This window comes from Salvelinus alpinus, chromosome 10 (assembly GCF_045679555.1).
Source record: "Salvelinus alpinus chromosome 10, SLU_Salpinus.1, whole genome shotgun sequence".
Classification (NCBI taxonomy): domain Eukaryota; kingdom Metazoa; phylum Chordata; class Actinopteri; order Salmoniformes; family Salmonidae; genus Salvelinus; species Salvelinus alpinus.
Window position 1 is genome coordinate 11,848,268 of NC_092095.1, and position 13,722 is coordinate 11,861,989.

General features: G+C 41.9%; 1 protein-coding gene across 1 annotated transcript in view; it reads right to left on the reverse strand.

The window, feature by feature from the left end:
- Positions 1–13,722, reverse strand: part of LOC139531501 (guanine nucleotide exchange factor VAV3-like) — a 202,796-nt gene that overhangs the window by 166,631 nt on the left and 22,443 nt on the right. Inside the window, exon 2 of the mRNA XM_071327994.1 lies at positions 6,858–6,974. Coding sequence (XP_071184095.1) covers positions 6,858–6,974 — 117 coding nt within the window. The remainder of the gene's footprint in view (positions 1–6,857; positions 6,975–13,722) is intronic.

The window sequence follows — 13,722 nt, forward strand, 5'->3', positions numbered from 1 at the left end:
ACATCACAACAACTGTAGTACTATATACCCACATCACAACAACTGTAGTACTATATACACACATCACAACAACTGTAGTACTATATACACACACATCACAACAACTGTAGTACTATATACACACACATCACAACAACTGTAGTACTATATACACACACATCACAACAACTGTAGTACTATATACACCATAACAACTGTAGTACTATATACATCACAACAACTGTAGTACTATATACCCACATCACAACAACTGTAGTACTATATACACACATCACAACAACTGTAGTACTATATACCCACATCACAACAACTGTAGTACTATATACACACATCACAACAACTGTAGTACTATATACACACATCACAACAACTGTAGTACTATATACCCACATCACAACAACTGTAGTACTATATACACACATCACAACAACTGTAGTACTATATACACACACATCACAACAACTGTAGTACTATATACACACACATCACAACAACTGTAGTACTATATACACACACATCACAACAACTGTAGTACTATATACACCATAACAACTGTAGTACTATATACATCACAACAACTGTAGTACTATATACACACATCACAACAACTGTAGTACTATATACACACATCACAACAACTGTAGTACTATATACCCACATCACAACAACTGTAGTACTATATACACCCACATCACAACAACTGTAGTACTATATACACCCACATCACAACAACTGTAGTACTATATACACACATCACAACAACTGTAGTACTATATACCCACATCACAACAACTGTAGTACTATATACCCACATCACAACAACTGTAGTACTATATACACCCACATCACAACAACTGTAGTACTATATACACACATCACAACAACTGTAGTACTATATACCCACATCACAACAACTGTAGTACTATATACACACATCACAACAACTGTAGTACTATATACCCACATCACAACAACTGTAGTACTATATACCCACATCACAACAACTGTAGTACTATATACACACATCACAACAACTGTAGTACTATATACCCACATCACAACAACTGTAGTACTATATACACACATCACAACAACTGTAGTACTATATACACACATCACAACAACTGTAGTACTATATACCCACATCACAACAACTGTAGTACTATATACACACATCACAACAACTGTAGTACTATATACACACACATCACAACAACTGTAGTACTATATACACACACATCACAACAACTGTAGTACTATATACACACACATCACAACAACTGTAGTACTATATACACCATAACAACTGTAGTACTATATACATCACAACAACTGTAGTACTATATACACACATCACAACAACTGTAGTACTATATACACACATCACAACAACTGTAGTACTATATACACACACATCACAACAACTGTAGTACTATATACACACACATCACAACAACTGTAGTACTATATACACCATAACAACTGTAGTACTATATACATCACAACAACTGTAGTACTATATACACACATCACAACAACTGTAGTACTATATACACACATCACAACAACTGTAGTACTATATACACACATCACAACAACTGTAGTACTAAATACACACACCACAACAACTGTAGTACTATATACACACATCACAACAACTGTAGTACTATATACACACATCACAACAACTGTAGTACTATATACACACATCACAACAACTGTAGTACTATATACACACATCACAACAACTGTAGTACTATATACACACACATCACAACAACTGTAGTACTATATACACCATAACAACTGTAGTACTATATACATCACAACAACTGTAGTACTATATACACACATCACAACAACTGTAGTACTATATACACACATCACAACAACTGTAGTACTATATACACACATCACAACAACTGTAGTACTAAATACACACACCACAACAACTGTAGTACTATATACACACATCACAACAACTGTAGTACTATATACACACATCACAACAACTGTAGTACTATATACACACATCACAACAACTGTAGTACTATATACACACATCACAACAACTGTAGTACTATATACACACATCACAACAACTGTAGTACTAAATACACACACCACAACAACTGTAGTACTATATACACACATCACAACAACTGTAGTACTATATACACACATCACAACAACTGTAGTACTAAATACACACATCACAACAACTGTAGTACTATATACACACATCACAACAACTGTAATACTATATACACCATAACAACTGTAGTACTATATACACCATAACAACTGTAGTACTGTATACACACATCACAACAACTGTAGTACTATATACACCATAACAACTGTAGTACTATATACACCATAACAACTGTAGTACTATATACACCATAACAACTGTAGTACTATATACACCATAACAACTGTAGTACTATATACACCATAACAACTGTAGTACTATATACACCATAACAACTGTAGTACTGAATACACCATAACAACTGTAGTACTGTATACACCATAACAACTGTAGTACTGTATACACCATAACAACTGTAGTACTATATACACCATAACAACTGTAGTACTGTATACACACATCACAACAACTGTAGTACTATATACACCATAACAACTGTAGTACTATATACACCATAACAACTGTAGTACTATATACACCATAACAACTGTAGTACTGTATACACCATAACAACTGTAGTACTGTATACACCATAACAACTGTAGTACTATATACACCATAACAACTGTAGTACTATATACACCATAACAACTGTAGTACTATATACACCATAACAACTGTAGTACTATATACACCATAACAACTGTAGTACTATATACACCATAACAACTGTAGTACTATATACACCATAACAACTGTAGTACTATATACACCATAACAACTGTAGTACTGTATACACCATAACAACTGTAGTACTGTATACACACATCACAACAACTGTAGTACTATATACACCATAACAACGGTAGTACTATATACACCATAACAACTGTAGTACTGTATACACCATAACAACTGTAGTACTATATACACCATAACAACTGTAGTACTGTATACACCATAACAACTGTAGTACTATATACACCATAACAACTGTAGTACTGTATACACACATCACAACAACTGTAGTACTATATACACCATAACAACTGTAGTACTATATACACCATAACAACTGTAGTACTATATACACCATAACAACTGTAGTACTGTATACACCATAACAACTTTAGTACTATATACACCATAACAACTGTAGTACTGTATACACCATGACAACTGTAGTACTGTATACACCATAACAACTGTAGTACTGTATACACCATAACAACTGTAGTACTATATACACCATAACAACTGTAGTACTATATACACCATAACAACTGTAGTACTGTATACACCATAACAACTGTAGTACTGTATACACACATCACAACAACTGTAGTACTATATACACCATAACAACTGTAGTACTATATACACCATAACAACTGTAGTACTATATACACCATAACAACTGTAGTACTGTATACACCATAACAACTGTAGTACTGTATAAACCATAACAACTGTAGTACTATATACACCATAACAACTGTAGTACTATATACACCATAACAACTGTAGTACTGTATACACCATAACAACTGTAGTACTATATACACCATAACAACTGTAGTACTATATACACCATAACAACTGTAGTACTGTATAAACCATAACAACTGTAGTACTGTATACACCATAACAACTGTAGTACTATATACACCATAACAACTGTAGTACTGTATACACCATAACAACTGTAGTACTATATACACCATAACAACTGTAGTACTATATACACCATAACAACTGTAGTACTGTATACACACACCATAACAACTGTAGTACTATATACACCATAACAACTGTAGTACTGTATAAACCATAACAACTGTAGTACTATATACACCATAACAACTGTAGTACTATATACATCAACTGTACATGGAATGCAACACAATGTCCTTTACAGTAAAGAAAACCCTAATAAAACAATGAAAATAAAAACTGAATTATTTACCAGTCTGTCACGACTTCCGCCGGAGTCGGTCCCTCTCCTTGTTTGAGCGGCATTCGGCGGTCGACGTCACTGGCCTTCTAGCCATCACCGATCCACTTTTCATTTTCCATTGGTTTTGTCTTAGTTTTTTACACACCTGGTTTCAATTCCCCCATTACATGTTCATTATTTAACCCTCTGGTTTCCCCCATGTTTGTGTGTGTGTTTGTTTTATTGTAAGCTTGTATTTTGACGGCTGGTATATTGTTACCGGGTTTTGTTATTACGCCTGTTTGTTTCGTGGTACCGATATTTTTCCAGCACCATAGTATTGTGTTTATACTGGTGTTTTCTTGAATGAAATACCTTGTCCACGCATCTCAGCTCTCCTGCGCCTGACTCTTTTCACCAGTTACCCACAGCCTTGACAGGGTCATAGTAACGAAAGGCCGCCGCTCCATGCCTCTTAGACCTAGGCTTGAATAAATGAATAAATTAATGTCCATTGGGGTGGAGGCAGAGTAAAGACTGTTGAGGGTGCGGGGTGGAATAACCATAGAGGGAGCAGCAGCATGACCACAGAGTGAAATAAAAACAATAAACATTTTAAATCAATAAATAAAGAACAATAACATACATATTAACAACTGCAAACAGTGATGAATGGTGAGAAGGATTACGAGGAGCTACATTTGTAGATACATATTTGACAAGGAGCTGTCGATTTGTGGCTGGAATATTCTGGAGATTTGTATGAAGGAAAATAGTGTGTTCTTCTTGACTGGCAGCAGTCAGACAGTGTTTTAATTATAAATGACTTAACTCAACCAAGCACGATACCAGGAGAAATCACTTAAAGGCTTTAACCATCACAACAGATTCTGACATATACAGTATATCAAGCTGTGTGGATTCTGCCCAATCCCCCAGTATCCACATAATTTACTTCCTGGATGCCTTAGGAGTTATGAGGACTTCTGAGGCCAGGTGGAGCTTAAGGTCAAAGGTTAGTAGAGTTTCTACACAGGAACCATCTGGGTATTCAGGCTAAGGGTTCCTATTGATCAGAGAGGCAACACATACTATTCTGCCTGGAACTATGTCAGTCAGTCCGTCCCTCTGTCTCTTCATATCTCACACACACACACACACACACACACACACACACACACACACACACACACACACACACACACACACACACACACACACACACACACACACACACACACACACACACACACACACACACACACAGAGACAGAGACAGAGACAGAGACACAGACACACACACAGACACAGACACACACACACACACACACACTCAAAAAGCATGAAAATGTGTGACCCATATCCTCATCTAGGAAGAAAACGCCAAACATCCTGTCTGTCTGTCAGCCACCTCCCACCCCAGAGGACAGCCAGCCTCGCTCCGTGCCTTCCTTGCTGATGTATAAATAAACGTTATTAAACTAGCTGCAGAACCGCTGCTGTCCCCACATGCTAACAACATGGACTTTATTAAACTAGCTGCAGAACCGCTGCTGTCCCCACATGCTAACAACATGGACTTTATTAAACTAGCTGCAGAACCGCTGCTGTCCCCACATGCTAACAACAGGGACTTTATTAAACTAGCTGCAGAACCTCTGCTGTCCCCACATGCTAACAACAGGGACTTTATTAAACTAGCTGCAGAACCGCTGCTGTCCCCACATGCTAACAACAGGGACTTTATTAAACTAGCAGCAGAACCGCTGCTGTCCCCACATGCTAACAACAGGGACTTTATTAAACTAGCTGCAGAACCGCTGCTGTCCCCACATGCTAACAACAGGGACTTTATTAAACTAGCTGCAGAACCGCTGCTGTCCCCACATGCTAACAACATGGACTTTATTAAACTAGCTGCAGAACCGCTGCTGTCCCCACATGCTAACAACATGACAAAAAGAGTTCTATCACAATAAAGAACCAAGGCAAAGCAAGGCTTTTCACCCCATAACAACTGAACCGTTGTAGTGTTTTTGTTTTAATGAGAGGAAACTGAAGCCTTGTCCTATGTGTCAGGATAACTGCTTGCACCATACAGTGTTGCGGTAAATGGTGTCCACATACAGAGGAAGAGCAGCCAGCTGTAGCGGCTCAATACTGTTCTCTTCAAGTGATCCAACAGTGATGGGTTAAATTCTCTCATACAGTCGGTGATGGTGTATATTATTCTCCTATAACAGCCCACTACAGAGTACACTAAGCTCCTTACATAACCTGTTTGTAGTAGTGTGCACTATTCTTCTCAATGTGTTTCCCAGTTGGAAACAGATAACATGATAATTCCAGCGTGAGAGATGGAAACCCCCAAAGATAAATATGTGAAGGGAGTAGGGCATGTACAGTGCCTTAGGAAAGTTTTCAGACTCCAATCAAGTTGTGGAAACATCTCAAGGATGATCAATGGAAACAGGATGCACCGGAGCTCAATTTCCCGTCTCATAGCAAAGGGTCTGAATATTTATGTAAATAAGTTATTTCTGTTTTGTTTTTTCATGAATTAGCAAAAATGTCTAAAAACCCTGTTTTTGCTTTGTCATTATGGGGTATTGTGTATAGATTGATGAGGGGGGGGAAAACAATTTAATCCATTTTAGAATAAGGCTGTAACGTAACAAAATGTGGGGAAAAAATCAAGCGGTCTGAATACTTTCCGAAATGCACTGTAAACACACGATGAAACAGCGTAGAAATCCTGTGTCTTACCTTTCCAAAGTCCCGCACATCAAACAAGTCGAAGGCCTCAAAGAGCTCAGTCCTCTTCATGCCAAATGTCTCACAGCACGCAGCGAGGAACGTCCGGATGTTCTTCAAGCACAGGAACTACAAACGGAATAAGGGGACATGTTTCATTGTTAGAGTATCAGGTGAGCCTTCGCTTCAGCAAACAAAGGAAAGGAGGGATGCTCAACAACAATGACAAAATTCATGAGATTGGCTTACCAAGAAACACTTCCAAAAGGACTAATTTGAGGTAAAGGGAGTTGGAACACTCGACGATAAAAGGCAGAGATTGATTTCTTATTGCTCACGTTAATCCCATTGTATAGGATGCGAACAGGTGACTGAAACGGTCATGTTTTACTGTTAATTGAATGATAATATAACATAATTCACCATTCGGTCTCTACAGTCACACAAAGTAACATTTGGCATTTTATTCAGACTTGCGTCATTGCATAGATTGAGCTCATATGAAATGTGTATTTGTTCAAGTCTTGACAGAAATGTATGCTGATTTGAGAAATACCCATCGATTCAATGTTATAGAAGCCATCCCACAGTCTTCAGACTGAAATTTCACACTTATTACTTCTCAACGCTGGTCCTAAACCGTTTGGTCCTGAACCGTTTGGTCCTGAACCGTTTGGTCCTGAACCGTTTGGTCCTGAACCGTTTGGTCCTGAACCGTTTGGTCCTGAACCGTTTGGTACGGAACCGTTTGGTCCTGAACCGTTTGCCACAAACTGTTTACATTGAACTACGTTCAAGGGCCAGAGGAGGTTCACATCTGGTTTACACTTCAACTTGGCTGCCACTCAAAACATTCTCATTCTCTTAGACAATACACATACTGCCATTGTTGTATATGCCAAAATCACAGTCACGTATAAACAGTCAAAGACCAGAAACTCTTTGTTGAGTTTGAAAATGGACGGAACTATTGTCTGACATCCTGACAGAATCAAATAAGTAAAGACTCCATCCCGTATTAGAACGAGAAGATAATTTACTGACTTGTAAAAACCTTTTTGCCTCGTGCGCATCCCACATTTGAGGTAATTAACCTAATGAAGATCAATAGACAGGCAGGGTCTCTTCCAAACCACATCAATCTCATAGCTACACATAAACAGAGTCAGCAGCCTCAAACCCTGCCACGAAACGCTGGCTGAATAAATGTTTTTCAAAAAACGCTGACACGAATCACGTCGGACGCTGTCTACTTTGAAATGCTGGGAGAGGTGTACACCACACTCAGTATAATCTAAACTGTTTTGATCAGAGTGCCTTGTCTGGGACAGATACAAACGAGAAGGCCCGTTTAAACATAATTATCTGACATAAAACATGGTTGACACCCAGTGGGTTAGCTACTCTGTGATAAACCCTGGATGAAAGAGAGGATATTGTCCTCAATGACTGCTTCATAAGAGGACGCTGATGGTGCACCTCCGTCGTTACTAGAATATTCCCAACCAGGTCTGAACTGAAATGCTCCCTCATCTGTAACAAGACATTCTCGTCTGATTCATGTCTGAGGAAAGTAGATTGCAAGAAGCTGTTTTCTCTGCAGGTTTTTGAATATTGCAGGATAATTGACATTTATGGGTAATTTATGGGTAATTTACATCATAAAGTGTTCATATTTCAAGTATAATCGCCAAATGATGGATTTAAGTCACTCGACATTGGATATCCCCATACCACCAATCGACATAGTAGAGCCTTCAGTTGCTATAGTAACATTATAATCTTTGGTGTCCTGTTAAGGTATATGCTGATGGAGATCTTCTCCAACACAAGACTTCATCACAACAAGCTGTTAAAATGACATCAACAGGTTGTTAAAATGACATCAACAGGCTGTTAAAATGACATCAGTCCTCACAAACACTCTGTAATCAGCAGGACTTTAACAAGTAAGCAGGCTCTAACCAGCTCTGTAGAAACCCTTCAGAGAAGGGGATACCTAGTCAGTTATACAACTGAATGCGTTCAACGGAAATGGATATTTCGCATTTAACCCAACCCCTCTGAATCAGAGAGGTGCGGGGGGCTGCCTTAACCCAACCCCTCTGAATCAGAGAGGTGCGGGGGGGGGGGGGGCTGCCTTAAATCGATGTAGTTGCTGGGGCTTAACTGCCTTGCTCAAAACCTAAACTGCAAATTTGCCAGCTCGGGGTTTTCGAACCAGCAACTTTTGGGTTTGGTTGCTCACTTTTCTTTTGTCATTTAGTTTTGACTAACAAGCAGGATTTCACAGGGAAAGCCGTTCTCTCTCTCTATTTTAAAACAGCGCAGCCTTGTCTGTGATACTGTAACTCCACTAACAACAAAAGTACACGCAAGCCAATGAGGAATGGAGCTGAGTCTGTGTTACAGAACACTGGTACAATATTCAAATAAACTAACGGAATACAAGTCAAACAACCGAGAGAGGCCATCTTTCTTTATTCATAACATCTCGTCAGATATTTAGCTATCCTCTGCAACTGTGGCTGTCTGGAGACGATGATGGCAACAAGCATCAAATATGAAATTCTGCTCCACTCAAATCGTATTAGGCATTACAGACGAGTTCACAAGAAAGGCCTTGGACTAGAAAACCCCAGATAAGACAGACAGAGAGACAGGTAGAGGCAGAGAGGCAGACAGGCAGAGAGACAGGCAGAGAGACAGACAGGCAGAGACAGTCAGAGAGGCAGACAGGCAGAGAGACAGGCAGAGAGACAGACAGGCAGAGACAGGCAGAGAGACAGACAGGCAGGCAGAGAGACATGCAGACAGTCAGAGAGGTAGAGAGGCAGACAGACAGGCAGACATGCAGACAGGCAGATAGGCAGGCAGACAGACAGACATGAGAGGCTGGCAGACAGACATGTAGACAGTCAGAGAGGCAGGCAGACAGACAGAGAGGCAGAGAGACAGGCAGAGAGACAGAGACAGGCAGAGAGACAGAGACAGGCAGAGAGGCAGGCCGACTGGCAGAGAGGCAGGCCGACTGGCAGAGAGGCAGGCAGACAGACAGAGGCAGGCAGACACACAGACAGAGAGGCAGGCAGACAGGCAAACAGACATGCAGAGAGGCAGACTGATAGACAGGCAGGCAGGCAGCTAGATAGACAGACAGACTGATAGACAGGCAGGCAGCTAGATAGACAGACAGAAAGACAAACAGGCAGACAAACAGGCAGACAGACTGGCAGACCGGCAACTAGTAAATAATGTTGAATGTTTACACTTGCATGCATGGCGTTTTAATCTGAGCAACTCATCTTGGAGACGGACGCCGGGGTCTTCTGAGCGACCCTGCAACCAGCTTTGGTATCTGAAGGAAACAGCAGCCTCACAGAGAGGCATCTGAGACCCACTAACTCTGTAGCACTGGGCTGAGACCCACTAACTCTGTAGCACTGGGCTGAGACCCACTAACTCTGTAGCACTGGGCTGAGACCCACTAACTCTGTAGCACTGGGCTGAGACCCACTAACTCTGTAGCACTGGGCTGAGACCCACTAACTCTGTAGCACTGGGCTGAGACCCACTAACTCTGTAGCACTGGGCTGAGACCCACTAACTCTGTAGCACTGGGCTGAGACCCACTAACTCTGTAGCACTGGGCTGAGACCCACTAACTCTGTAGCACTGGGCTCAGTGGGCTGAAACCCACTCTGTATCACGGGGGTGAAGCATGCTGGGTGTAGGGAGTCAAGAAGGGACGGTTTTAACAAGGAAGTAGCAGGGAGTGTCCAGATGGTTTCACACATGGCTGTTTTCTGCATTAGGAGCTCTCAGCCCCACTAGGCCTCATCTACAGTACTGACTGGTGTGTGTAGACTCACATCTCTTGTTATGGAAGGACTGCATCCTGTATCAGCGGAGGATGGAACCATGGGCCTGTGTGAGTGTGTGTGTGAGCATGTGTGTGTGTGTGAGTTTGTCCAAGCATGCCTGTTTGTGTGTGTGTGTGTGTGTGTGTCCAAGCGTGCGTTTGTGTGTGTGTTTGTGTGTGTGTGCATGAAACCATCTGTAGCACCATGCAGAAACCATCTGTAGCACCATGCAGAAACCATCTGTAGCACCATGCAGAAACCATCTGTAGCACCATGCAGAAACCATCTGTAGCACCATGCAGAAACCATCTGTAGCACCATGCAGAAACCATCTGTAGCACCATGCAGAAACCATCTGTAGCACCATGCAGAAACCATCTGTAGCACTATGCAGAAACCATCTGTAGCACCATGCAGAAACCATCTGCAGCACCATGCAGAAACCATCTGTAGCACCATGCAGAAACCATCTGCAGCACCATGCAGAAACCATCTGTAGCACCATGCAGAAACCATCTGTAGCACCATGCAGAAACCATCTGCAGCACCATGCAGAAACCATCTGTAGCACCATGCAGAAACCATCTGTAGCACCATGCAGAAACCATCTGCAGAAATAAGACAGAGAGTCACCATCCCTTTTCAAGTCATGTGTTATTGCTCTGTTCAGTTGGTTGAGATGGAGTGTGCTTGTCCTCCATTATATGGATCCTATTTCTTTCTGCTTATGTATTCCGTACAGTACAGTGAGGGGGTCTTTTAAAACCCCAGTGTGTAGCCTAGCCTAGCCTAGCCTAGCCTAGCAGCTAATTACATGCCACTCTGTTTGGTTCTAGATCGCCCATATGAAAAGCCAACCTGAGTTAGACTCATCTCATCTCTTATTGGTTAATGAGGGTCAATTAACAGACAGTAAGATGGCTGTCACAGAGGAAGCAGAGGACTGGTGACCAGGGTTAGTGTTGGAGACCTGAGAGGCCTCTTCTCTTTCTGTCCGTCCATCAAGTCAATCTGATATGCATGCAGTACAGACAAGCCAGCCCAGCCAACAGGAAGAGAGAGTGCCGCGCTGCATCTGAAATTACCTATGTAGTGCACTACTTTTCTCTAGAGCCACACGGGCCTTGGTCAAAAGTAGTGTACTATGTAAAGGAATAGGGTGCCATTTAAGACATATACTCTGTGTGCTACTAGAATGGAATTCAAACAGAAATGCTCCGTTTTACCACTGTATCAGTTTGTATTCCCGGCTGGCGTGCAACTGCTCGAAGCGTCACACGTAGACGAGAGAGATATAACAATGATTTAACTGTAGCGATAAATACAATAGTATTCAACAGGGTATTGAATCAGAATGACACAACCCCTGCATGCTTTCTCTCTGACGCACCTCCTGTATCTGACGGGTCTCTCTTGAGACTTGTGTGTCTGGCGCGAAGAAATGGCGTCGCACGGAACACTATAGGAGGAAAGCAGAAGGTCACAGACCATGGGAATGTAAAGATTAACACAGAAGGCCACAGACCATGGGAATGTAAAGATTAACACAGAAGGCCACGGACCATGGGAATGTATAGATTAACACAGAAGGCCACGGACCATGGGAATGTAAAGCCTAACACAGGAGGCCACAGACCATGGGAATGTAAAGATTAACACAGAAGGCCACGGACCATGGGAATGTAAAGCCTAACACAGAAGGCCACAGACCACAGGAATGTAAAGCCTAACACAGAAGGCGACAGACCATGGGAATGTAAAGATTAACACAGAAGGCCACGGACCGTGGGAATGTAAAGCCTAACACAGAAGGCCACAGACCATGGGAATGTAAAGCCTAACACAGAAGGCCACGGACCATGGGAATGTAAAGCCTAACACAGAAGGCCACGGACCATGGGAATGTAAAGCCTAACACAGAAGGCCACAGACTATGGGAATGTAAAGATTAACACAGAAGGCCACGGACCATGGGAATGTAAAGCCTAACACAGAAGGCCACGGACCATGGGAATGTAAAGCCTAACACAGAAGGCCACGGACCATGGGAATGTAAAGCCTAACACAGGAGGCCACAGACCATGGGAATGTAAAGCTTTACACAGAAGGCCACAGACCATGGGAATGTAAAGCCTAACACAGAAGGCCACAGACCATGGGAATGTCAAGCCTAACACAGAAGGCCACGGACCATGGGAATGTAAAGCCTAACACAGAAGGCCATGGACCATGGGAATGTAAAGCCTAACACAGAAGGCAACGGACCATGGGAATGTAAAGATTAACACAGAAGGCCACGGACCATGGGAATGTAAAGATTAACACCGAAGGCCATGGACCATGGGAATGTAAAGCCTAAAGCAGAAGGCCACGGACCATGGGAATGTAAAGATTAACACAGAAGGCCACGGACCATGGGAATGTAAAGATTAACACAGAAGGCCATGGACCATGGGAATGTAAAGCCTAACACAGAAGGCCACAGACCATGGGAATGTAAAGCCTAAAGCAGAAGGCCACGGACCATGGGAATGTAAAGCCTAACACAGAAGGCCACGGACCATGGGAATGTAAAGATTAACACAGAAGGCCACAGACCATGGGAATGTAAAGATTAACACAGAAGGCCACAGACCATGGGAATGTAAAGATTAACACAGAAGGCCACGGACCATGGGAATGTAAAGCCTAAAGCAGAAGGCCACGGACCATGGGAATGTAAAGATTAACACAGAAGGCCACAGACCATGGGAATGTAAAGATTAACACAGAAGGCCACGGACCATGGGAATGTAAAGATTAACACAGAAGGCCACGGACCATGGGAATGTAAAGACTAACACAGAAGGCCACGGACCATGGGAATGTAAAGATTAACACAGAAGGCCAAGGACCATGGGAATGTAAAGCCTAACACAGAAGGCCACGGACCATGGGAATGTAAAGCCTAACACAGAAGGCCACGGACCATGGGAATGTAAAGATTAAAACAGGCCACGGACCATGGGAATGTA